General features: G+C 41.9%; 1 protein-coding gene across 3 annotated transcripts; it reads right to left on the bottom strand.

The window, feature by feature from the left end:
• Positions 1-438: 438 nt before the first annotated feature.
• Positions 439-27,905, bottom strand: LOC108944271 (uncharacterized). 3 transcript variants are annotated; one of them, XR_011410780.1, is made up of 4 exons: positions 27,491-27,904; positions 27,284-27,388; positions 11,665-12,057; positions 439-599 (listed from the first exon to the last, which is right to left on the bottom strand). XR_011410780.1 is itself a non-coding variant. In XM_070184357.1 (4 exons), exons 1-4 carry the CDS (start codon positions 27,845-27,847, stop codon positions 11,779-11,781), a joined length of 642 nt encoding a protein of 213 aa, XP_070040458.1. In that variant the 5' UTR covers positions 27,848-27,904; the 3' UTR covers positions 11,666-11,778. The 3 variants fall into 3 exon arrangements, 2 of the variants coding, with proteins under 2 accessions (XP_070040458.1, XP_070040459.1); XM_070184357.1 differs by lacking the exon at positions 439-599 and having other exon boundaries at positions 11,666-12,057; positions 27,491-27,583; positions 27,683-27,904; XM_070184358.1 differs by lacking the exon at positions 439-599 and having other exon boundaries at positions 11,666-12,057; positions 27,683-27,905.

Here is a 27,905-nt window from a genome sequence, read left to right as displayed (position 1 = left end):
GAGAAGTGTGGCTTAAGATGCCAAGAAGTATAGCATTTGGTCAAAGACAACACTTTACCGCATTAGGCAACGCTTTTGGGGTGGCCTAAAGTACCGTAATCTTTGACTATTGGCCACGCTTTGTAGGTGTTACCTTAGAAGCCACGCTTTAAAAGTGTGGCCGATATGGTACAAAGGCCATGCTTATATTTTCTCATATAGCCACACTTTTATGACATAAGGCTACACATTTAAAGCGTGATCTTTGTCACCTTATAGACTACGCTTTTAAAGTGTGGCTTCTAAATCAACATTTATTATTAACAACGCCAGATTGACAATCCCCATGGCCACACTTTCTAAGCGTGGCAATTTTGTCTACACTATGAAGTAATTGTTTAAACTTCAACAAAGAAACATACTTTGTGTACTATCCATAGTAATAACGCATAGTTGGTTCAAGAAGTTCATTAGCAAAGAGCTCTACAAAACTAAATGTATTCATATTTATAGTATCAATAAAAATAAACATCACGATTGTTCAAAAGTTCTTCACCATTCACTTTAATAGATCAAATTGATTTGTGGCCACCATTTCCAATTGCATCACCCGTATTTTCCTACACATTCAAAATAAAATTAAAAATTAAAAAGAAACATATTATATAATATGCACTGGTTATATCTTACTAAGAACTAATGAGATTTATTTTCACTACTATAGCAATACTAAGTAAAACACAAAAAAGATGTACAAGTGAAATAGAAGCAAAAATGTGAATTAACATACATTTTGCCTATCTCCTTCTATAATCACAACAATCACTTAATTTAATAACAAGGAAAAATGGCCAAATATACCCCTCTACTTTCAAATATTGTCTATATTTAACATTCGTTATACTATCCGGTCAAATTTACCCCCACCGTTATACTATTCGGTGAATTTTGCCCTTACTACTAGCAAACTTTTAAAAATTACTTCAAGTCCTAACAAAAACCCATAATCTCCCAAATTTCTTTTATCTAAGGCATTTATTCTTCTCCTTCATCCACTACCAGTAAAGAAGACAGATAAAATTTTATACTAAATGTGACATCTCAACATGTTTCTCTAAGTCTACTTTGTAACGGGAGGGGCATAGAATATGTAACGACCAGATCGGTCGTTTTGATCATTTGCACTTTGTTCGGTAGTTTACGAGCATGAGTAGCTCTGTATGATGCAGTATGACTTATGTGAATCATCGGTTTTGATTTTCAGGTTATTCGGAATTGAATTGGAAGAATGTATTTCATTGTCGAAACTTTAAATTGGGAGAGTTGACCAAGTTTGACTTTTTTTGAATTTGAACCCGGAACGGAGTTTTGATGGTTCCGTTAGCTCTGTTAGGTAATTTTGGACTTAGGAGCGCGTCCGGATTTTGATTCGGAGGTCCGTAGTGGAATTTGGCTTGAAATGGCAAAAGTTAAAATTTTAAAAAGTTTGACAGGGAGTGGACTTTTTGATATCGGGGTCGAAATCCGATTCTGGAAATTGGAATAGGTCCATAATATGAAATATGACTTGTGTGCAAAATTTGAGGTCAATCAAACGTAATTCGATAGGTTTCAGCATCGGTTGTGGAAGTTAAAGTTTCAAAGTTTAAAGATTTCGATTTGAGCTGTGATTCATCATTTAAATGTGGCTAAGCGTGATTTGAGACCTCGAGTAGGTTCCTGTTATGTTATTAGATTTGTTAGTATATTCGGACGGGGTCCCGAGTGACCCGAATGAGTTTTGGACGAGGTTCGAATCATTTTTCACTTCATGTGCAAAGCTGGAGGTTGCTGATTCTAGTATGATCACACCTGTGGTTGGTTTGCGCAGGTGCGAGGCCACAGAAGCGACAAAGGCATCGCAGATGCGAGAATAGTGCTGGTTGAGGAAGACCGTAGAAGTGGAGATTTGGGCGCATATATGATGCCGCAGGTGCGACATCTCGAGCACAGGTGCGGAGTTCGAGGGTGTCAGCTGAGGTCGCAGGTGCGATGTAATTTCCGCAACTGCGATGGCGCAGATGCGGGCAGCGAGTCGCAGAAGAGGAAATGGTGAGGAAGCCGGGAAGCGCAGGTGCGAGGTGTTTCCGCAAAAGTAGTGATCGCAGGTGCGGCGAGTTTTTCGCAAATGCGGATGTGCTGGGCAGAATGTTATATACAAGGGTTCGCGATTTTGGCTTCATTTTTACATTTTCAAGCTCGGATTGAGGCGATATTTGGAGCAATTTTTACCATATGAATTGGGGTAAGTATTCTCTACTCGGTTTTGGTTATATTCCATGAATCTATCTTCGATTCTAGCTTTTGGTTGATGAATTTTAAAGAGGAAATTTGGGGTTTTGGCCTAAAGTTTCACAATATGAATTTTCGAGTTTTGAACATCGAATTGGAGTCGGATTTGAGTGAAACTAGTATGGTTGGACTAGTAATTGAATGGATTGTTGAGTTTTGTAAATTTTGTCGCATTCCGAGGTACGAGCCCGGGTTGGGCTTTTGGCCGATTTCGAGCTTTTGATTCAAGATTTGATCTTTCTCGATCGTGATTGGTTCCTTTAGCATTGTTTGATGTACTTGAGTTGTTTTTGGTTAGTTTTGAGTCGTTCGGAGGTCGGAACGCGCGGGATGGCATCTTTGGACCACCGCTTGGCTTGTTCGGCAGTGGTATTGGCTTGTTCGAGGTAAGTAACTCTTCTAATCTTAGTATTGAGGGTATGAAACCCCAAAATATGTGTTATGTGATTGGTATTGAGGTGACGCACATGCTAGGTGACGGACGTGTGGGCGTGCACCATGTGAATTGGGACTCAGTTGTTTCCATGGCACTGTATAGTGGTCTTACTTTGTTGATATCCGTGTTTTCATCATGTGATAAAGTGGTTAAGCTGTCAATCATGCTAGATATCATATTTAGGCCTTTCGCCGATATTGTTTGGACCCATAGTGGTAATTTCTTAGTGTCATCTCACTGATTTCACTGATATTTCGTACTCAGTCATATTCATGCATTCATATCATATCTTAGTCTTAGTTATTTATTGATACATTATATCATTATTATCGGGCTAGTTTCATGACATTGTGAGCCCGTGAGAGAGGCTGGAGAGATTGATGATTGAGTGAGGCCGAGGGCCTGAGTGAGAGTGATATTTTGGGATCGGGCTGCACGTCGCAATATGTTATATTGATTACGTTTTATGGGATCGGGTTGCACGCCGCAGCAATTTATTGATTATATTTTGTGGATCGAGTTGCATGTCGCAACGAGCTTTATGGCTACTTATATGATTGGGTCGGGCTGCACGCTGCAGCGATATAGCGCTTGGGCTGAAAAGAGCCCCTCCAGAGTCTGCACACCCCAAGTGAATGTAGTCGACTATAAATTGGGATCGGGTTGCACGCTGCAGCGGGTATGGTACATCGCTGAGTGTTTGAGTGTGTTAAGCATAGTGAGAGGGAATGCGATACTGTGAGATTGAATACTTATTGAGTACATGGGTTCGGTTGTACTTATACTACACTTCTTTACCTTGCGTGCAAATATTGGCTGTTGATGTTGTTGTGTTCGATTGGAGCTGGATTGTAGATGTACCTGCATCCCGACTATAGCTGCCTCTTGTTCGTGGTAGCTTTAGATCTGTAAAACTCTGTTTATGTACTATTCAAACAGATTATGCATTTATTTCAGTTCCGCTTTGTAAACTCTATTCTTAGAAGCTCATGATTTGTACTACCAGTTCTTGGGAAATGTATTAGATTAGATATTTCTTTACTTAATTGCTTTATTAATTATTATTAGAATTGGTTAGAGGTTAATTGGCTTACCTAGCGGGTTGGGTTAGGTGCCATCACGACTAGTCGGATTTTGGGTCGTGACAAGGTGGTATCAGAGCTCTAGTTTCATAGGTTCTATAAGTCATGAGCAATTTTCTAGCAGTCTTGCGGATCGGTATGATGACGTCCATACCTATCTTCGAGAGGCTACAGGACATTTAGGATATACTTCCCATCTTTCTTTCCTTATCGTGCGGCATTAATTCAGCTTGAAGCGTAACTCTTTGAATTTCTTTCACGCATTCATATGCGCACATGAGCGCTCGGTATCAGCTGTGCATCTCCGGCTTATGATTCTATGAACGAGGTTCGAGATGTATATTCTATGTTTTGGTGATGGTCTAGTCTGGATGACTTGGGGCCATGGTTTAGACCACAGCTTGAGATCGGTAGCTTCAGTGGTAACTTGTACATTTGAACTTATATTATATGTCCGGTAATGTCCCTGCGAGTGGAATTTATGGCTCGATGAGCGGTAGAATGGCTTTGTGATGAGAATGATGAAACTGCGAGATGTGTTCAAATTATTCGAATGTGACGAGAAGAGTTTACTTGAGATGTAGTAAGGACTATGGGGTGTCTGATTTTTGTCTTGATTTGGCGCATGGTCTCGAGTTGTGGGTGTGTTGAGGGATCTCTCATGTTGTTTAGTTGTGGAGTAAAGTAGATTCTCATGTCTTGTTGATGAGTTCATAATCAAGAAGATTAAGTGATTGTGTAGTAGTCGTGACTGTGGAAGGGTATAAAGAGATGTCAGTTTGAGGCAGAGCAGGTAGGTTATCTCCTGCAAAGTGTCCTGAGGTGGTGTGGTTCTTATGATGTTTTGTAGAGAGTTCTCTTTTACCAGTGAATGATGTATGTTGCAATTTGAGTTTGGATCGCTTGTGGGAGTTGGATTGACTATTACAAGGGTGAATGCGAGATTTGCAGACGATTTGAGGAATTATATGGTTTGTGTTACATGGGCTTGCGAAGGATTTAGTTGAATTTCAGCGCGGAATTCTGGCAGCAATAGAGTATGGATATCGTGATGTTATCGACTGTCTTGTTCTATAGCTTAGAGCCAAGTGGGGGAGTCTGCTATCGACGAGTTGATTACACGGTTATGTGTTGTATTGGTTTCGGTTTGAGGTATACTGGTGAATCAGTTATGACTTGCAGAAGTTAAGATTGAGGATGACTCGAGTAAGGGAATTTCTGGATACGGGTTGTATTACGCTCTATGGGTATATGGGAATCATAAAATAATTGAGTGGTTATTCACAAAGGATATAGTGTTCATGGAGTAGGAATTTGCTTGGTTGCTTAGGAGTGTGAGTTACTCTTTATTCTCTTGGGTGTTGGTATGCTAATGGGGCATAGGCCGTTCGGTCCGTTTGGTCGGTTTAATTGAGATTTGAGTAGAGTGGATGACTCTCGAGAATGGTTCTAATGGATTCAAGATTTATATGTAGCTATTTGGAATTTTCGAGATTTGTATATGGCTAGAAACTGAGAGTTACATTGGATGGTATCGAGACTTGTGGCATTTTGTTTATCATTTTGGATTGTGCATTTCAGTATTAAGAAGTTGAAGAAAACAATTTTAGGTTCACATAAGGTCTCTTTAGAGTGGGTGTCTCGGTTGTGGTGCCTTAGGGTGCTTAAGAGGGGAGTCAGTGGCTTATGGGCCTTAGGGAGTTATGGTTTTATACTAGGGTCTCTTGTATGGTAAATTTTGGTTAGGGATCGTGGTGTTCTAGCAAGGAGAAGTATCAATCTGAAGGCAATTTGGAAAGGACTTGGAGAAATAGGACAGCGTGGTAGTAGGTTGGGTTAGCACAGTAATGGGTATAATCGGTTCTCTGGATACTTATGATGTGGCTAGTCTCTACAGGTGTTTCGTGGCAATGCTCTTGGGTCTTGGCAACCTGCGTGGCTGGGTTGAGTTAGAGAGATTTGGTTCTGATAGCTTGGTTGTATGCAAATGGGCTTCGAAGAGTTCTCAATAGTTTTTACCACGGTTTGAGGAGTATATTTTCTACCGGTGTGAGGAATATGTTGCGTATTGGGATTTTCTTCGGGATGAGATCAAATGGAAGGTCCTTGGCTAATTGAGTATGTAGTTGCTTGTGACTCGGAGCGGACTATGAAGTTCTCATATTTTTTATATGATGGCATGGTATTTGCGGTGTGTTGTGTGGGATTGAGATTTAAGTGAGCGGGATCACAATTCTATTTGGAAGCATCGATAGTTTCAGATGACTAGGTAAATGATATTACTATTTGGCATGGCTTGATGAGAGTATACATTTCAGAAGGGGCAGTGTATTTTGATTTATGGATACTTCACTGGTATTGCGGCACTCTTCTGGTTGATCGACTGATGATATTCAAATTTTGCTATATGGAACGGAAGAATTTTAGAAGTATTCCTCGTGGGATGATCATGTATGAGAGATGAGTTAGACATTCTGGCGGTGGAGTTGGGATCAGACATGGTGATTCGTGTGTTCTATGGATTTGTAGACTGGGAGTTCTCAAGAGCAGGTTGTTTCACGGTTGTGGACTGTGAAGTCATGGCCGAAGTTAGCTAGACGATAGTATGTGTTATGATTCAGTCATTGTGGACTTTTGGATGGTTATTTATCCATGTGTGGGTGCCCGGAGTTGATTTGGGGGTCCATTGGTAGGCCCAATTAGGGTGTGTATTCTACACCGAGCCGGATTGGTTGGCTCCATACTACTATGGTTAAGAGATGTACCATTCGGTTGTTGTTGGACTTATTCGTGGTCGGAAATGATCTATGAGTTACTCTTCTATGCTACTAGGAGTTGTGATTCGTTAGTTGTATGCACCCATAATGCAGTTCTATTGGGGCATTATATTAGAATTCGCGCGATATGGGTATTTGGGTAATGCATGAATGGTTGTGCATTGGTTATATTCGTTCGGGTTTATGTGGCATTGTGTCATTTGCTTCTCCATGGTTATGGTAATGCACTGTGAGTACTTAATGTCGGATTGCGCGTAGTTATTGATTTTGAGCATGGTGGCTGAGGTATTTCATATGGATCAGTGTTTGGATGGGGTCGCACATTGTGTCAAAGTTATGTTGAGATATGATCCTTTGTGTTAGATTCGTGTGTTATGGTTCTACGGTGTGTGATGGGTTCTCAGCATTGCGTTGGGGTGGTACCCGTTGAGCTTGCGGGACGGTTCTCTTGTTTGAGTCATTTTCGTGATTGAGTACATTAGGAATAATGCTTATTGGTGCACGGATTGTACGGGTTGCGTCTTTGGATAGTATTGGTGTGACATGTCAGTGGAGTAGCTGGTATTTGATAGGATGAAGTCATCGGATCTAGGATGGGTGCTATCAGATTTGATTGTGGTATATTTGGAAGGATAATATTGAAAGTCAGCTTAGAAATTTGCTATGGTTCTTGTCGAAGGAGAGAGAGATCCACGATTGGTGGATCTGATAAATGGATATGAGTTTCTGCGTGTTTCTTTCATCATCGGTAGTGTACGAAGGTTTTAGAATGGAGTCTTGTTTGATATGAGGTTTATTACCGGCATCATGTTGTTTTGAGCAGCTACTGTGATTAGAAATCATTGCTTCGAGCATTTGGGCTATGTGGTATTTGGGTTTTGAGTATTTGAGTTATGGTTATGGATTTTGGTATATCTTGTTCAGACTTATACAGTGTGTAGGTTGCGGGATTTTGATTTTATAAGAAATTTCGGATGTTGAAAATTGGATTCGAAGGCTTGTGGGCTAGGTTGCATTGGGAAATTTCGGTTATGTTGTGTTATCGGACCTGTATGGGATAGGGTGACGTGGGATCACCCCCGGCTATGTGCATGGTAAGGTTATACGGCGGTTTGATGGCTTTGAGAACAACTCTGGACAGGTTCGAGGACGAACGTACGTTTAAGTGGGGGAGAATGTAACGACCCGACCGGTCGTTTTGAGCATTTACACTTTGCTCGGTAGTTTACGGGCATGAGTAGCTCTGTATGATGCAGTATTACTTATGTGAATCGTCGGTTTTGATTTTTAAGTTATTCGGAATCGAATTGGAAGAATGGATTTCATTGTCGAAGCTTTAAATTGGGAGAGTTGATCAAGTTTGACTTTTTGTGAATTTGAATCCAGAACGGAGTTTTGATGGTTCTGTTAGCTCCGTTGGGTGATTTTGGACTTAGGAGCGCGTCCGGATTGTGATTCGGAGGTCCGTAGTGGAATTTGGCTTGAAATGGCGAAAGTTAAAATTTTAGAAAGTTTGATCGGGAGTGGACTTTTTGATATCGGGGTCAGAATTCGATTCTGGAAATTGGAATTGGTCCATAATGTGAAATGTGACGTGTGTGCAAAATTAGAGGTCAAACAGACGTAATTCGATAGGTTTCGGCATCGGTTGTGGAAGTTGAAGTTTTAAAGTTCATAGATTTCGATTTGAGTTGCGATTCGTCGTTTCGATGTGGTTATGCGTGATTTGAGGCCTCGAGTAGGTCCGCGTTATGTTATTGGACTTGTTAGTATATTCGTACGGGGTCCCGAGTGGCCCGAATATGTTTTGGACGAGGTTCAGATCATTTTTCACTTCATGTACAAAGCTGGAGGCTGCTCGTTCTGGTATGATCGAACTTGCGATTGGTTTGCGCAGGTGCGAGGCCACAGAAGTGACAAAGGCGTCGCAGATGCAAGAATAGTGCTGGTTGAGGAAGACCACAGAAGCGAAAATTCGGGCACATATGCGATGTCGCAGGTGCGGCAGCTCGAGCGCAGGTGGAGAGTTGGAGGGTGTGAGCAGAGGTCGCAGGTGCGATGTGATTTCTGCACCTGCGATGGCGCAGATGCGGGCAGCGAGTCGCAGAAGCGAAAATGGTGAGGAAGCCGGGCAGCGCAGGTGCGAGGTATTTCCGCAAAAGCGGTGGTCGCAGGTGCGACGATTTTTCCGCGAATGCGGATGTGCTGGGCAGAATGTTATATACAAGGGTTCGCGATTTTGGCTTCATTTTTATATTTTTAAGCTCGGATTGAGGCAATTTTTGGAGCAATTTTCACCATATGAATTGGGGTAAGTGTTCTCTACTCGGTTTTGATTATATTCCATGAATCTATCTTCGATTCTAGCTTTTGGTTGATGAATTTTAAAGAGGAAATTGGGGGCTTTGGCCTAAAATTTCACAATATGAATTTTCGAGTTTTGAACATCGAATTGGAGTCGGATTTGAGTGAAACTATTATGATTGGACTCATAATTGAATGGGTTGTTGAAATTTATAAATTTTATCGGGTTCCGAGGTACGGGCTCGAGTTGGATTTTTGGCTGATTTCGGGCTTTTGATTCAAGATTTGATCTTTATCGATTTGGATTGGTTCATTTAGCATAGTTTGATGTACTTGATTTGTTTTTGGTTAATTTCGAGCCGTTCGGAGGTCGGAACGCGCGGGATGGCATCTTTGGAGCACCGCTTGGCTTGTTCGGCAGTGGTATTGGCTTGTTTGAGGTAAGTAACTCTTCTAATCTTAGCGGTGAGGGTATAAAACCCCGAAATACGTGTTATGTAATTAGTATTGAGGTGACACACATGATAGGTGACGGGCTTGTGGGCGTGCACCATGTGAATTGGGACTCGGTTGTTTCCATGGCATTGTATAGTGGTCCTACTTTGTTGATATCCGTATTTTCATCATGTGATAAAGTGGTTAAGCTGTCAATCATGCTAGATATCATATTTAGGCATTTTGCCGATATTGTTTGGACCCATAGTGGTCGTTTCTTACTGTCATCTCACTGATTTTACTGATATTTCGTACTCAGTCATATTCATGCATTCATATCATATCTCAGTATCAGTTATTTATTGATACATCATATCATTATTGTCGGGCTAGTTTCATGACATTGTGAGCTCGTGAGAGAGGCTGGAGATATTGATGACTGAGTGAGGCCGAGGGTCTGAGTGAGAGTGATATTTTGGGATCGGGCTGCACGCCGCAGCATGTTATATTGATTACGTTTTATGGGATCGGTTTGCACGCCGTAACGAGCTTTATGGCTACTTATATGATTGGGTCGGGCTACACACCGCAGCGATATAGCGCTTGGGCTGAAAGGAGCCCCTCCGAAGTCTGCACACCCCCAGTGAGTGCAGTCGACTATAAATAGGGATCGGGCTGCACGCCGCAGCGGGTATGGTACAGCGCTGAGTGTTTGAGTGCGCTGAGCATAGTGAGAGGGAATGCAATACAGTGAGATTGAGTACTCTGAGAGTGTGAGTACATGAGCACTTCATCAAGATGCATTGCATTTGACATGCGTACTTGAGATACATGCATAGAGGTGCATTTTCTTCTACTGCCCAGTTTTGGGGACATTTATGATTTTACCTGAATCTTGACATGTAGGCATAGAGAAGTACCTTCCTCATGCTATCTGAAAATGAAGCATCTTACTATTTGTTGAAAGTAGTTTGGGGAAAAATGACGGTTTTCTAACTTACTCGTATATTGGCTTTTCGGTAGAAGATTTGGATTTTGACTGAGATACTTGAAAAGAAATGCCTTTTTTTTTCTGGAACTGTGAACGAACTGAGCCTTTTATTTCTGAGATTCTTCTTTTGTTATTGTACTATGTTGTTATGAACTGTCGGAGAATATTAGTGTTGGATCCAACCTTTTTGTTAGCTCGTCACTACTTTCAACCTAAGGTTAGATTTGTTACTTATTGAGTACATGGGGTCGATTGTACTCATACTACACTTCTACACCTTGCGTGCAGATGTTGGCTGCTGATGTTGCTGTGTTCGATGGGAGCTGGATTGAAGATGTACCTGCGTCCCGTCTGTAGCTGCCTCTTGTTCGTGGTAGCTTTAGATCTGTAAAACTCTGTTTATGTACTATTCAAACAGACTATGTATTTATTTCAGTTTCACTTTGTAAACTCTATTCTTAGAAGCTCATGATTTGTACTACCAGTTCTTGGGAAATGTATTAGATTCAGATATTTTTTTTTACTTAATTGCTTTATTAATTGTTATTGGAATTGGTTAGTGGTTAATTGGCTTACCTAGCGGGTTAGGTTAGGTGCCATCACGACTAGTCGGATTTTGGGTCGTGACAGAATACAACCACTAATATTATATTTCTGAATGGTTAGATCGTTATGCATTTCAGTATATTCCTGGAGAAGTAACTATTCCCTCTTTCATATAATTACAATGTGTTTATACCACTTCCTGTACATGCCATTTTCCATCTTATTCATGTCCAATCAACTAATTGCTCAAGAACAATTCACTTAAGGACAGCTCAATAAATAACTTTTAAGTTTTAAGGACAACTCAATAAAACTGCAATAAACGGGCTTTAAATTAAATAAGCTTAGAACTTGATACCATCTCCATCTATTATTGATGAGGAAGGCAGTTAGTACCTTTAAGTGGCTAGAAAGCTGTTTTTACTTTCTAGAAAATTTGACCAAGAACAACCTACTCGACAAATACTTTATTTTAGTATAAATTACTATAAACAAAAACTTAGTCAAACACGCTTCAGTTGATTCACAGCTTGACTGCGTACCATCGCGAGGCAGTTAGAAGGCTTACATCTTCCACTTCAACATTATGACCCGTAGAATCTTATCGTATTAGCTAGTTCAACATTATGACCCTTAGAATCTTATCGTATTAGCTAGTTCAACATTATGACCCTTAGAATCTTAGTCACGGCAATAGATTCAGTTTTTTATTACACCCTTTTAGAAAGCATGACTTTGTCAGTTAAGATTGAGGTAGTTTTTGGAATTGTGAAATATAAATACCTTTTTAAGACTCGGAGCATGAGTTGAGCTAAAAGAATGTGATAGATTTTGGCCTCTCATAGCTTGTGCACTACTTGCATCAATCGGTGAAGGAATATTAGATCCAACACACCCTTATATATCATGAAAATTAAGTACATGGTTGTTTTTCATGAATTGACTAAAAAAACATCGCATTTCTTCTCTCATCATTTCCTTCATTTCTTCCTTCGAAAAAGTTATTTCATTGGCATGCTTTTTGTTTAAGCTTGGTGAGTTCTTCATCTTTTTCAGAGAGTTTGTCGCCAACGATCTACCATAGCATCTAACTCGACCAGGCTGCTCCTTTTCAAATACAATCCTAAATGCATCATCTGTTGATTCTCTGGAACTTTGACGATTCTGAAGTTCAGACTGTTAAAAAAATATTATTGCACATCACTTCCAAGTCAAGATAGATCGAACGCAAAAATAAGTTTCAACAAGTAAGTTAGATTAAAAAAAATTTAACAGACCTCAAAATTTAGCCAAGAATGTCAATAGATTTTTCAACACAAGGATCGTAACCATTTTAATAAGAAGTTTCAAACAAACAAAACTGATTTTTTCCCCCAAGTACCCACCTTCTTCTGTTGCCAAACTTCTTCACATTATCATATTTTCCTCTACAAACCAGTGGATAAATTTACACCTTACGACAACCACAACTGAATTCACCACAACATATTGCAAAAACTTCCTTTATAGGCTCTAAAAATTGTTTTATAATCACAAACAAGCTAGCTTTAAAATAAAGATGAAGCTTTCGAAATTTACACTGCTCTATTCATGAACAATAAACAAAAAATCAATACTTTCCAAAAGACACTCCAGATATGAGTGTTCCAACCAAAGAATGACAAGTAAGAAAAAAATGGTGGAATTAGCAGCCAAGCTTATTTCACACAAAACACGCAAATGCTACTCTACTTAAGGAAGCAACAATACAGTAGATAACTCCTACGTAAATATTTCATAACTTCATCCATAAAGCTTTTATTAGTCCAGATCAGACTTCAGGCAATGTATATCCATTCTTTATGTAGATGTAGAAAATCCTACAGATTTCGAATACTAAATTCTTGGACGGAGACCATATCTCTTATAACTCATTTTCTTGTAAAGAAATGAGTGTTATAGGCTGATAGTGTTAAAAGTCTTACACTATCATTGCAATTTAGTCGTGTAACAAGTTATTACTTTATTTTTTAAAATTTTCCATACACTCCATCATATAGTTATATTGTTACACATACAAGTCAACTTATTCTGATTTATTATTAAGCTGGTACGATCAACCAAACTTTTATGCAAGCAATGTTGTTTAAACAAAAGGGACTAGGACAGAAAAATGATGTAACGATCCGGCCGATAGTTTTGAGAGTTATAGCCCCGTTCCCTCATTTACTGCTCATTTTGTACTTTATAACTGTTATGTGACTTGTCGGGTAGTCGTTTCGGGTTCGGTGAGATTTTAGAATGAAATGAGACAGTTAGTCTCAAGTTTGGAAGCTTAAGTTGAAATGATTGACCGGATGTTGATCTTTGAGTAAACAACTCCGGAACGGAGTTTTGATGGTTCTGTTAACTCCGTTAGGTAATTTTAGACTTAGGAGCGTATCTGGATTGTGATTTGGAGGTCCGTAGTGGAATTAGGCTTGAAATGGCGAAAGTCAGAATTTTTGGAAAGTTTGACCGGGAGTGAACTTTTTGATATCGGGGTTGGATTCTGATTCCTTAAGTTGGAGTAGGCATGTGGTGTCATTTGTGACTTGTGTGCAAAAATTGGGGTCAATCGGACGTGATTTGGTAGGTTTCAGCATCGTTTGCAGAAATTGGAAGTTCAAAGTTCATTGGGCTTGAATCTATGTGCGATTCATATTTTTGATGTTGTTCGAGGTGATTTGAGGGCTCGAACAAGTTCTTATCGTATTTTAGGACTCGGTGGTATGTTTGGATGAGGTCTCGGGGGCCTCGGGTTAGTTTCAGATGGTTAACGGATCGAAAATAGGACTTAGTGCATTGCTGAAGCTGGAGCTCTTCTGGTGTGATCGCACCTGCAAAGGGTTGGCCGTAGGTGCGATACCGCAGATACGGCCGGATTTATGTAGAAGCGGAGCTGGCCTGTCCTGGGCAGGGCACAGGTGCGAGGGGTTAACTGCATCTGCGAGCCCGCAGTTGTGAGCGAGGCTCCGCATATGCAGAGTTGAGGGAGAGGCCTATTTTCGCAGAAGCGGATGGAAGGCCGCAGAAGCGACTCCGCAGGTGCGGAACCTGGAGTGCAGATACGGGCCTGAGGGATTTAAGTGATTTTTGCAGAAGCCGAGGATTTACCGCAGAAGCGGTTCCGCAGGTGCGGATATTTGATCGCAGGTGCGAAAAGCCTAGGTAGATTATTAAAACAAGGGTTCGCGATTTTGGCTTCATTTCAAGCACGGTTTAGGCGATTCTTGAGAGGGTTTTCGAGGGGATTCTTAAGGTAAGTCCCTTGTGCTTATTTTTTGATCAATAATCTTGCTTCCCCATTATTTTTCTACCTAGTTGGTGTGTATTTATAGTGTAAATTGGAGTTGGAGGCTGTGTATTGGAGAGTTTGATTTGGGGATTTGGGATGATGATTTGGTAGCGGATTTTGATAAATTTGGTATGGTTAGACTCGTGGTTGAATGGACTTTTGGATTTTGTGACTTTTATCAAATTTCAAGACATGGGCCCGGGGGCGGCTTTTGAGGCGATTTTTTTGATTTTGATTAATAGCTTAGCATTTTCTTATGGAGTTGATTCCTTTAGCCCGTATTGATTATATCACATTGTTTATGGCTAGATTCAAGGCATTCACAGACCGTTTTGCGAGGCAAGGGTGTGTTGGAGTAGATATTTACTCGGATTGAGATAAGTAATAGTTCTAAATTTAGTTCTGAGGGTATGCATATGCTAGGTGACGGGGGTGTGGGCGTGCACCATAGGAACTGTGACTTGGCCAAATTCTGTGGAATCGCGTAGTTGAATAATCTGTCTTTATATGTACATTCTCCGTATAGTAGAGAAATTGAACCACAAATCATGTTAGAATTCGTGTTTAGACTGTGTTGGCACTGTAGGGACCCACAGAGGTCGCGTATATGTTAAATTATGTGCTAAATTAATGCTTTGTACTCATTCACAAATTTACCTTTTATTATATTTCAGTCTATATTGTTCCTTGCTGACATATTATATTATTTCTATTGGGGCTGACTTTCATGATCACTGAGAGCCCGAGAGACTGGAGAGAATGATGATTGAATGAGGCTGAGGGCCTGTGTCAAGACCTAAAAACCAACCGTCGTGATGGCGCCTATCATGGTACTAGGTAAGCCACTACTCAACTATCTTAACACAGTAAAAGCTTTAAAATTTTAGACGGAAGCAATTAATATTTAAGAAAGCCTTTTAGGAATAGAAATAAACCCGCTACACAATACAATCTATCTTAAAACCGGGGAGTCATCGAGTACATGAGCATCTATACCAGGAACAGTCTAATACAATGTCTAAGGAATAAGAACTGAAATGCGATAAAGATAATGAAGGAGAGCCAAGGCCTGCGAACGCCATGCAACTACTTCGATAGTCTCCGGGATCAGCTGCTCAAATATTAACACCCGCTATAACCGGGAACATCTATATCTGCACGGGAAGTGCAGGGTGTAGCGTGAGTACAACCAACTCAGTAAGTAATAATAATAAATAAAGAACTGAAAGATAGTGACGAGTTATACAGTTACAGTTCAATTAAGTAATCTCAGCAATGAAAGTAGACATAATTAAATTCCGGCAATTTAAGTTAAATCAGTTACACATTACCAAGTTTAGGTAAAAACTGAATACAATATCTTTTTCCTAAAATTTCTGAACAGTAACATATATCAGCTAAGTGTAGCAACAATTAAAACAAGCACAACCTCTCTGGGCAACAATCACTCAATCTCTCTCAATAGCTCAAACACTCGGCTCTCAGTCCTCAATACTCACACTCAATAGGTACATGCGCTCATTGGGGGTGTACAGACTCCGGAGGGGCTCATTCAACCCAAGCGCTAATTCGCTGCGGCATGCAGCCCGATCCCATATAAATAGCCATAAGGCTCGTTGCGATGTGCAACCCGATCCATATATATATATATATATATATATAGCCCTGAGGCTCGTTGCGGCATGCAACCCGATCCATATATACAACCCTAAGGCTCGTTGCGGCGTGCAACCCGATCCATATGCATATATAGCCCACAGCTCGGCACTCATGCCCTACCTTAGTCACCAACCTCTCCAGCCTCTTGGGCTCTCGGAAATCATAAAAATCAGCCCAAACAAAGATAATATAATGTAACAACAAGAACAAGAAGAGACTGAGATATGATACACAAGTAAACCGTGACTGAGTACAAAATAATAATTAGCAATTAATTCAATGAGCACACGACCTCTGCGGGTCCCAACAATGTAGTTATATAGCTAAGCATGACTCCTAACATGATTTGTAGTTAAATTTCTATAACACAGGGAGAGCATATAGCTAACAACAAGTTATTCAACTTTACAGTTCCACGGAATGGATCAAGTCACAATTCCTACGGTGCACGCTCACACACCCGTCACCCAGCATGTGTGTCACTACCAAACAATCATATAACAATAAAATTCTGGGTTTCATACCCTAAGGACCAGATTTAAACTTGTTACTTACCTCAAACCGCGCAAAGCTCTACTCTAAAGTGCCTTTGCCTCTTGAATCGGTCTCCAAACGCCCATAATCTAGCCACAAGCAGTACAATACAATTAATATAGGCTAAAGTAATCAATTCCATAAGAAAAACACGAAATTATAAGCCAAAATCTGAAATTGGCTCAAACCGACCCCTGGGCCCACGTCTCAAAATCCGAAAAAAGTCACAAAACCTAAAAGCCCATTCACTCACGAGTCTAACCATATCAAATTTATCAAAATCCGACATCATTTGGTCGTTCAAATCCTCAAAATTCACTCTCCAATTCTCTAGCCCTAAACCCCCAAATTTTACCTCAAAAACTCACCAACTAGGTGTAAAATTCAGTGGGGAAACATCATTATAGAAGATAAATGGAAACAAGGAGCTTACCTCAGTAATCACTTCAAAATCCCTCTAACAATCCTCCAAATCTGAGCTCAAAGTGGTGAAAATTGTGAAAAATTTTGAAGTCCCGTATTTATATGCTCTGCCCATGCCTTTCGCACCTGCGGCCTCTCATCCTCACCTGTGGAACCGCTTCTATGGTTATACCTCCGCTTCTGCGGAAACCACTTAAGCCACTGGGCTTGCACCTGCGCTCTAGGTCTTGCACATGTGGAGGCGCTTCTGCGGCCCCTCGTCCGCTTATATGGAATTGCCCAAACCTTCAAACTTCGCATCTGCGGAGCCATTCACGCATCTGCGGGCTCGCATATGCGCATTCTCCTACGTATCTGCGTCCCCTGTCCATCCTGGCCTTGCCCACTTTTGCGGCCTCCCTCTTCGCTTCTGCGGGCTCGCACCTGCGCTTACACCAGCTGAGTCCACACTTTAGCAGTCTTCCAACTTCAAAACTTGGTTCGTTAACCACCTGAAATCAACCCGAGGCCCTCGGGACCTCATCGAATCATACCAAGAAGTCTTATAACCCAATACGAACTTAGTCAAATCTTCAAATCACCTCAAATAACCTCAAAACATGAATTACACACAGATTCAAGCCTAATGAACTTCGAAATTTCCAAATTCTACAAACGACGCTGAAACCTATCAAATCACGTCCGATTGACCTCAAATTTTGTACAAAAGTCATAAATGACACTACAAACCTACTCCAACTTCCAAAAATCCAATGCGACCCCGATATCAAAAAGTCCGCTCCCGGTCAAACTTTTTCAAAATTTTGATTTTTGCCATTTCAAGCCTAATTCTACTCCTGACCTCCAAATCATAATTCGGACATGCTTTAGTTGACATCTGATCGACTTTTACAACTTAAGCTTTTAATTAAGAGTCTAAGTGTCTCAATTCGCTCTGAATTCTCTCTGGACCCGAACCAACTAACCCAATAAGTCATAAAACAATAGTGAAACACAAAAATGAGCAAAAAAAGGGGAACGGGGGTACAACTCTCGAAATGACTGATCAAGTCGTTATATCCTCCCCCTCTTAAACAAATGTTCGCCCTCGAACGGGTCTAGAAACATACCTGGAGTCTCAAATAGGCGTGGATATCTGCTGCGCATCTCCCTCTCGGTCTCCCAAGTAGCCTCCTCAACGGGCTGACCTCTCTACTGCATCTTCACTGAAGCTATATCCTTTGACCTCAACTTTTGAACCTGTCGACCCAGAATAGCCACCGGCTCCACATCATAAGTCAAATCACCATCCAACTGAACTGTGTTGAAATCCAAAATATAAGACGGGTCGCCAACATACTTTCGGAGCATAGAAACAAGAAATACTGGATGCACACTCGACAAGCTAGGTGGCAAGGCAAGCTTGTAATCCACCTCCCCAATCCTCTGAAATACCTCAAATGAACCAATGAACCGAGGGCTCAACTTGCCCTTCTTCCCGAATCGCATAACACCCTTCATAGGTGAAACCTTCAGCAGAACCTTCTTCCCAACCACATAAGACACATCACGGACCTTCCTGTCGGTATAGCTCTTATGTCTAGATTGCGTCGTGCGAAGACGCTCATGAATCAATTTAACCTTGTCCAATGCATCCTGAACTAAGTTTATATCCAACAGCCTAGCCTCACCGGGATCAAATTAACACACCAGATATCTACACCGCCTCCCATACAAAGCCTCATACGAGGCCATCTGGATGCTCGACTGATAACTGTTGTTATAAGCAAACTTTGCGAGTGGCAGAAACTGGTCCCATGAACCCCCAAAATCAATGACACACGCATGTAGCATATCTTCCAATATCTGAATAATGCGCTCGGACTGCCCGTCTATCTAAGGGTGAAATGTCATTCTCAACTCCACCTGAGTGCCCAACTCTCGCTGCACGACTCTCTAAAACTGCGATGTAAACTGCGTGCCTCTATCAGAAATGATAAAAACCGGCACACCGTGAAGGCGGACAATCTCTCGGATGTAAACCTCATCCAGCCGCTCAGAAGAATAAGTGGTGCCCACTGGAATGAAGTGCGCGGACTTGGTCAGCCAATTCGCAATCACCCAAATAGCATCAAACTTCCTCGAAGTCCGTGGGTGCCCAACTACCAAATCCATGGTGATCCGCTCCCACTTCCACTCTGGAATCTCTATCCTCTGAAGCAAGCCACCCGGTCTCTGATGCTCATATTTTACCTAATGACAGTTGAAGCATCGAGCTACAAACCCCACTATGTCTTTCATCCTCCTCCTCCACTAATAGTGCTGCCTCAGGTCCTGATACATTTTCGTGGCACCCGGATGAATGGAATACCGCGAACTGTGTGCCTCCTCAAGAATCAACTCACGTAGCCCATCCACATTGGGCACACAAATCTGACCCTGCATCCTCAACCTGTCCTTGATGATAAGCAAATGAGGATTATCATACTGGCGCTCTCTGATGCGATCAAATAAGGAAGACCGAGAAACCACACAAGCGAGAACCCAACTGGGCTCTGAAATCTCCAATCTCACAAACCGGTTGGCCAAAGCCTGAACATCAACTATAAGAGGTATCTCTCTAACGGGAAGAAAAGCAAGACTACCCATACTCACTGCCTTCCTACTCAAGGCATCGGCCACCACATTGACCTTCACTGGATGATACAGAATAATGATGTCATAGTCTTTTAGCAGCTCTAACCATCTCCGCTGCCTCAGATTAAGATCCTTCTATTTGAACAAGTGCCGGAGGCTCTGATGATACGTAAACACCTCACAAGACACACCGTAGAGGTAATGCCTCCAAATCTTCAACGCATGAATGATGGCAGCTAGCTCCAAATCATGAACAAGGTAGTTCTTCTCATGAGGTTTTAATTGGTACGAAGCATAAGAAATCAATCTACCCTCCTGCATCAACACACACCCAATGCCGATCCGAGAAGCATCACAATACACTGTATAAGAGCCCGAAACTGACTGCAAAACTAGAACTGGAGTTGTGGTCAAAGCAGTCTTGAGCTTCAGAAAGCACTCCTCGCACTCATCCGACCACCTGAAAGGAGCACCCTTTTGGGTCAATTTGGTCAAGGGCGATGCGATAGATGATAAACCCTCTACAAAACGACGGTAATAACTAGCCAAACTAAGGAAACTCCAAATCTCCGTGGCTGAGGACGGTCTGGGCTAACTCTAAACTGCCTCTGTCTTCTTCGGATCCACCTCAATACCCTCACTGGACACCACATTCCCCAAGAACACCACTGAACTGAGCCAAAACTCACACTTTGGAGAACTTTGCATAAAATTTCTCCTCCCTCAACTGCTGCAACACGATTCTCAGATGCTGGGCATGGTCCTCCTGGCTATGAGAGTACACTAGGATATCATTAATGAATACAATAACGAACGAGTCAAGATAAGGCTGAAACACATTGTTCATCAGATGCATGAACATTGCTGGGACATTGGTCAGTCCAAAGGACATCACAAGGAACTCATAATGGCCATATCGGGTCCTGAAAGTTGTCTTAAGAATATCTGAGTCCTGAATCTTCAAATGGTGATATCTTGACCACAAATCAATCTTGGAGAACACCCTCGCCCCCTGAAACTGGTCAAATAGATCATCAATCGTGGCAAAGGATGCTTGTTCTTAATTGTGACCTTGTTCAACTGCATGTAATTAATGCACATTCTTATATTACCATCCTTCTTCTTCACAAATAGAACTGGTGCACCCCAAGGTGACACGCTAGGCCGAATAAACCCATTATCAAGGAGTTCCTGAAGCTGCTCCATCAATTCCTTTAACTCCGTCGGTGCCATATGATATGGTGGAATAGAAACGGGCTGAGTGCCCGGCACCAAATCAATACCGAAGTCAATATCCCTGTCAGGCGGCATGCCTGGCAGGTCTGCAGGAAACACATTCAGAAAATCTCGCACCACCAGAACAGAATCAATAGCAGGGGTCTCTATACTAACATCCCTCACAAGGGCCAGATAAGATAGTCAACCCTTCTCAACCATCTGCCAAGCCTTCAAGTATGAAATTACTCTACTGGGAACATAGTCTATAGAGCCGCTCCACTCAACCCTCAGCAACCCCGCCATCGCCAACGTCACAGTCTTAGCATGACAATCTAGAACCGCACGACATGGAGACAACCAATCCATACCCAAAATCATGACATCGACCATACTAAGCACCAAGAGATCCACTCTAGTCTCAAGACTCCCAATAGTCACCACACATGACCGATATACATGGTCCACAATAATAGTATCGCCCACCGACATAGACACATGAACAGGTAAAACTAGAGACTCACGGGGCATATCCAGATAATGAGCAAAATATGAGGACACATATGAATAAGTGGAACCATGGTCAAATAATACAGAGGCATCCCTGTGGCGAACTGAGACAATACCTGTTATCACAACATCCGAAGCAATGGCATCTGGTCTGGCAGGAAGAGCATAGAATCGGGCTTGACCGCCACCTGATCGGCCTCCCCCTCTAGGGCGACCTCTAGCTGACTGGGCCCTACCCCGAGCTGGCTGAGCGGGTGGTGAAGTAACTGGTGCTGAAGCCGTAGTCTGACTCCTCTGCTGAGCCAGACCTCCCGTAAGGCGGGGATAATATCTCCTGATATGGCCAAACTCTCCACACTCATAGCAACTCCCTGGTGCAGGTGGTGGGGACTTGAGGGGACCTCGAGCACCGGGATAACTGGTAGAAGGACCTGGCATAGAGGAGCCCTGACCAAATGGAGCACGGGACGAACGTTGAGATGGAAGGGCACTGAGAGATGAGTGACCCTACTGATAACTATGTGAACCATGGCTAGATGATGCATCACGGTGAAATGGGTGAGCCGTCTGAGCATGCCTATAAGGATGACCCTGCCGTGGTAGAACTGATCTCCAGAAGGAATAGCGCTGAATCCACCCTGTCCATGAGGACTCTTGGCCTCCCTCTCAACCCGCTCCTGGCTGCGAACCATCTCAATCCGACGAGAAATGTCGACAACCTCATCAAAAGTAGCACCAGACACTCTCTCTCTAGTCATAAGCAATCGCAGCTGAAAAGTTAGGCCATCTATGAACCTCCTGATTCTCTCCATGTCGGTGGGAACCAACCAGACAGCATGACGGGCCAACTCAAAAAATCTCATCTCATACTGCGTCACAGACATATCACCCTGACGAAGCTGCTTGAACTGCCTGCGCAGCTCCTCTCTACGGGACTGAGGTACAAACTTCTCAAGGAAGAGAATGGAGAACTCCTCTCATGTATGGGATTCTGCGCTAACCGGCCTACGCCTCTCATAAGCCTCCCACCAACTGAAGGTAGCCCCAGAGAACTGAAAAGTAGTGAACGAGACCCCACTAGTTTCTAGAATACCTTATGTATGGAGTATCCTCTGCACTTATCCAAGAAGCCATGTGCATCCTCTCCCTCTGTACCACTGAAAGATGGAGGCTGGAGTCTCCCAAACCTCTCCAATCTACGCTGCTCATCATCAGGCATGACAGAAACCACATAGTACTGAGCGGCTGCTACAGGCTGGGCTGGTAGTACCCCCGGTGTCTGGAGTCCTTGTACCACCTACTCTGGTGTGCAGGCGGCGGGAGTCTGAGCACTTCCCCCAGCCTAAGAAGTGGTTGTTACGGATGGAATAGAGACTGCTTAAGAAAGACTGGTACACGCGGTCAGAATCTAAGCTAAGGCCTCCTAAAGACCTGGAATCACAATGGGCACAGGTGGTGCCTGAGCTGGTCCCACAGGCTCATCCATAACTAGAACCTACTCCTGAACTAGGGCAATTGGTGTATCTGCAGGTGCTGCCCTAGTTGTTGTGCGAGCTGCACCTCTGCCCCTACCGCGACCTCGGCCTCTCGCGGCCCCGACTTGTGGTGCTAGTGAATGTCCACTCTGCCCGGTAGTACGTGTCCTCAACATCTGTGAGAGAATAGAACAACATAAGTTTAGTTACCAGAATCAACATATTTGAACGACAAGAATTCAAGAATGTAAAGTTTCCTAAGGGTTCGGCAGCCTCTCGAAGATAAGAACAAATGGTTGTGTATCGATCCGCAAGACCCTACTAAACCTGTTCGTGACTCATGAGACCTATGTAACCTAGGCTCTGATACCAACTTGTCACGACCCAAAAACTAACCGTCGTGATGGCGCCTATTGTGGTACTAGGCAAGCCACTACTCAACTATCTTAACACAATAAATGCTTTAAAATTTTAGATGAAACCAATTAATATTTAAGAAAATCTTTTAGGAAAAGAAATAAACCGGCTACCCAATACAATCTATCCCAAAATCGGGGAGTCATCGAGTACATAAGCATATATACCAGGAACAGTCTAATATAATGTCTAAGGAATAAGAACTTAAATGCAATAAAAATAATGAAGGAGAGCCAAAGCCTGCGAACACCATGCAACTACCTTGATAGTCTCCGAGATCAGTTGCTCAAATATTAATACCTGCTATGACCGGGAACACCTGGATATGCCGGCGAAGTGCAGGGTGTAGCGTGAGTACAACCAACTCAGTAAGTAACAATAATAAATAAGGAACTGAAAGATAGTGACGAGTTATACAGTTACAGTTCATTTTAGTAATCTCAGCAATGAAAGTAAACATGTTTCAATTCCGGCAATTTAAGTCAAATCAGTTGCACATTACCAAGTTTAGGTAAAAACTGAATACAATATCTTCCTGAAATTTCTGAACAGTAACATATATCAGCTAAGTGTAGCAACAATTGAAACAAGTACAGCCTCTCAGGGCAACGGTCACTCAATCTCTCTCAATAGCTTAAACACTCGGCTCCTAGGACTCAGCACTCACACTCAATAGGTACCTGCGCTCACTGGAGGTGTACAGACTTCGGAGGGGATCCTTCAGCCCAAGTTCTATATCGTTGTGGAATGTAGCCCGATCATATATAAATAGCCATAAGGCTTGTTGTGGCATTCAACCCGATCCATATATGTATACAGCCCTGAGGCTCGTTGCGGCGTGCAACCCGATCCATATATATATCCCTAAGGATTGTTGCGGTGTGCAACCTGATCCATATACATACATATAGCTCACAGCTCGGCACTCAGGCCCTAACTCAGTCACCAACCTCTCCAGTCTCTCGGGCTCTCAGAAATCATAAAACTCAGCCCGAACAAAGATAATATAATGTATCAACAAGAACAAGAAGAGACTGAGATATGATACACAAGTAAACCGTGATTGAGTACAAAAAAGCAATTAGCGATTAATTCAACGAGTACACGATCTCTGCGGGTCCCAACAGTGTAGTCACATAGCCTAAGCATGACTCCTAAGATGATTTGCAGTCAAATTTCTATAACACAGAGAGAGCATATAGCTAACAACAAGTTATTCAACTTTATAGTTCTACGGAATGGATAAAGTCACAATTCCTACGGTACACGCCCACACGCCTATCACATAGCATGTACATCACCACCAAACAATCATATAACAACAAAATTCGGGGTTTCATACCCTTGGACCAGATTTAAAATGGTTACTTACCTCAAACCGCGCAAACCTCTACTCCAAAATGCCTTTGCCTCTCGAATCGGTCTCCAAATGCCCATAATCTAGCCATAAGCAGTACAATACAATTAATATAGGCTAAAGGAATCAATTCCATAAGAAAAACATAAAATTATAAGCCAAAATCCAAAATTGGCACACACCCCCAGCCCACATCTCAAAATCCGACAAAAGTCACAAAACCTGAAAGCCCATTTACTCACGAGTCTAACCATACCAAATTTATCAAAATCTGACACTATTTGGTCATCCAAATCCTCAAAATTCACTCTCCAATTCTCTAGCCCTAAACCCCCAAATTTCACCTCAAAAACTCACCAACTAGGTGTAACATTTAGTGGGGAAAATCATTATTGAAGATAAATTGACACAAGGAGCTTACCTCAGTAATCACTTCAAAATCCCTCTAAATATTCTCCAAAATTCGAGCTCAAAGTGGTAAAAATGGAGAAAAATCTCGAAGTCCCGTATTTATATGCTCTGCCCAGGCCTTTCGCACCTGCGGCTTGTCATCCGCACCTGCAGAACTGCTTCTGCGGTTATACCTCCACTTCTGCGGAAACCACTTAAGCCACTGGACTCACACCTGCGCTCCAGGTCTCGTACCTGCGGAGGCGCTTCTGCGGCCTTTCGTCCGCTTCTGCGAAAATGCCCAAACCTTCAAACTTCGCATCTGCGGAGCCATTCACGCATGTGGGCTCGCAGATGCGCATTCTCCTATGCACCTGCGTCCCCTGCCCTTCCTGGCCTTTCCCGCTTCTGCGGCCTCCCTCTTCACTTATGCGGGCTCGCACCTGCAATTAAACTTCCGCAGGTGCGATTACACCAGCTCAAACCAAACTTCAGTAGTCTTCCAACTTCAAAACTTGGTCCGTTAAGCACCCGAAATCAACCCGAGGCCCCCGGGACCTCAACCAAACATACCAATAAGTCTTATAACTCAATACGAACTTAGTTGAATCTTCAAATTACCTCAAACAACCTCAAAACACAAATTACACACGAATTCAAGCCTAATGAACGTCGAAATTTCCAAAATCTACAAATGACGCCGAAACCTATCAAATCACGTCCGATTGACCTCAAATTTTGCACACAAGTCATAAATTACACCATGAACCTACTCCAACTTCCGACAATTCAATCCGACTCCGATATCAAAAAGTCCACTGCCGATCAAACTTTTTCAAAATTTTGATTTTCGCCATTTCAAGCCTAATTTTACTCCCGACCTCCAAATCACAATCCGGACACGCTCCTAAGTCCAGAATCACCCAACGGAGCTAACGGAACCATCAAAATTCCAATCCGAGGTCATTTACATATAAGTCGATATCCGATCGACTTTTCCAACTTAAGCTTTCAATTAAGAGTCTAAGTGTCTCAATTCACTCTGAATTGTCTCCGGACCCGAACTAACTAACCCGATAAGTCATAAAATAACAGTGAAACAAAAAAATAAGCAGAAAAAGGGAAACGGGGCTACAACTCTCGAAACGAACGATCGGATCATTACAACCTGATTGTGAGATATTGATACTATAGCACGTGACTTGTCCGTGCGGATCTAGATATTATACTATAGAACGTGAGTTGTCCGTACAAGACGTGAGTTTTCCGTGCGGATTTAGATATTATACTATAGCACGTGAGTTGTCCGAATAGATTATATCGCTTGGGCTAAAGGAGCCCCTCCGGAGTCTGCGCACACCCCAGTGAGCGCAGGTACCTATTGAGTGCGAGTGCCAAGTGCTGAGTGAATAGGAGGGCTGAGTGACTGTGGTCCTGAGAGAATGCATATGATTTCATTATTTCTGCACTTAGCTGCCATGTATCATTGTCTTGAAACTTCTAAAAGATATTCACTCTGTTTCACTTAAACTTGTCATGGAGTAACTGTTTGACCTAATTTGTCGAACTTGAGAGCATGCCTACTTTCTTATGTTGAAATCTCTGTAATTGAACTATAACTGTGAAGCTCGTCACTACTTTCAGTTCTTTATTTAGTCTTGTTACTTACTGAGTTGGTTGTACTCATGCTAAACCCTGCACCTTGTATGCAGACCCAGGTGCTTCCAGTCACGGCGGTTGCTGAGTTGTGGAATTCGGATTCTCGGAGACTATCGAGGCAGCTGCTCGGGGTTTTCGCAAACCTTGTTTCTCCTTCCCTATCCTTTTACTTATTGTATTTAGTTTCAGATTATGATACACAGTATTTTTCCAGACTTGTGATGTATAGATGCTCATGTACTCTGTGACACGTCGATGTTGGGAGTTTCCGCGTTATGTTTTGGGTTTTCTATCCCGTTTATGAGAACTATTATTATTAAAAACTGCTTTAATTCATTTTCAGTTAAAAATGTTGGGAATATTTTTGAAAAGTCGGCTTGCCTAGTACCATGTTAGGCGCCATCACGACATGCTAGTTTTGGATCGTGACAAATGAGAGGTTGGGATACACTTTGGCCAAGATGAGGTAAGCAAGGAGAAGTGGGACGAATTAATTAAAAACAAATTTAACACTGCTCTATTCATGAACAAAAACAATAAGCAAAAGATCAATATTTTCCAAAAGAAACTACAGATATGCATATCCCAACCAAAGAATGACAAGAGAAATATGGTGGAATTGGCATCCAAGCTTATTTATATCGCTAGGAACTGTTTAGGCTCTTTTATGTCACTATTCATTATTTCACAATAACTTTTCAGTTTTTGTAACCTTGTAATTTTTATTACAGATATATGGTGTTTAATTGATAAAGTTGAAACTTTACAAGAAATGCATTCAGTTAAAGAGAGAAAATACAATAACAAGACTTAACTTGCAGCATGACTTACTATTGCAACTTGAGTATCCGTATGAACTTCCTTCCCTTTCTTTGTACAAATTGTAATAAACATTTCAGACTTTGATGGTTCCTCGTTGTTCTCTTTGGTTGTGCGCTACAAATTACATCAAAGAAAATAAAGAGAAATATCATTGTGTTCCGACAAAGTACAGAAAAAAATGGGAAGTCAGATTACAAAGTGTCGACTAAATATTACCAATGGCACACACACTCTTGCAAAATTAATAGGTCCCATTCGATGCCTCCACTTTTGTTTTTTCTTGTTTTCAGAATTTAATCGGCATACAGCCTAACAACAAAAGAAGTATATTAATTAATAAATCAAAAAGAAAAAAAGATATACTGCAACAATAGGTAGAAAATGTAAAAATGCATGGTTTAATCTTACTTGGACATCTTCATCATCCCAATACTCAATCAATTGACGTAATTGAACTTCAGGTATCTCATTTGGACGATTCTGTAGCATTTCTTCAATAATAGCATTTTTATTAAAATATTTATTCTTAATATTTCTCTTGTGTCGCTTCCAAGCATCACGAAGACCAGTCATTACCCACTTCTCCCCTTGAGCTGGAAGTAAGAATTTGGACTATGCAAAACAACACACA

This window comes from Nicotiana tomentosiformis, chromosome 1 (assembly GCF_000390325.3).
Source record: "Nicotiana tomentosiformis chromosome 1, ASM39032v3, whole genome shotgun sequence".
In the NCBI taxonomy this organism is placed as follows: domain Eukaryota; kingdom Viridiplantae; phylum Streptophyta; class Magnoliopsida; order Solanales; family Solanaceae; genus Nicotiana; species Nicotiana tomentosiformis.
Note: the sequence above shows the minus strand (reverse complement) of the source record. Positions and strands in the feature narration are given on the sequence as shown.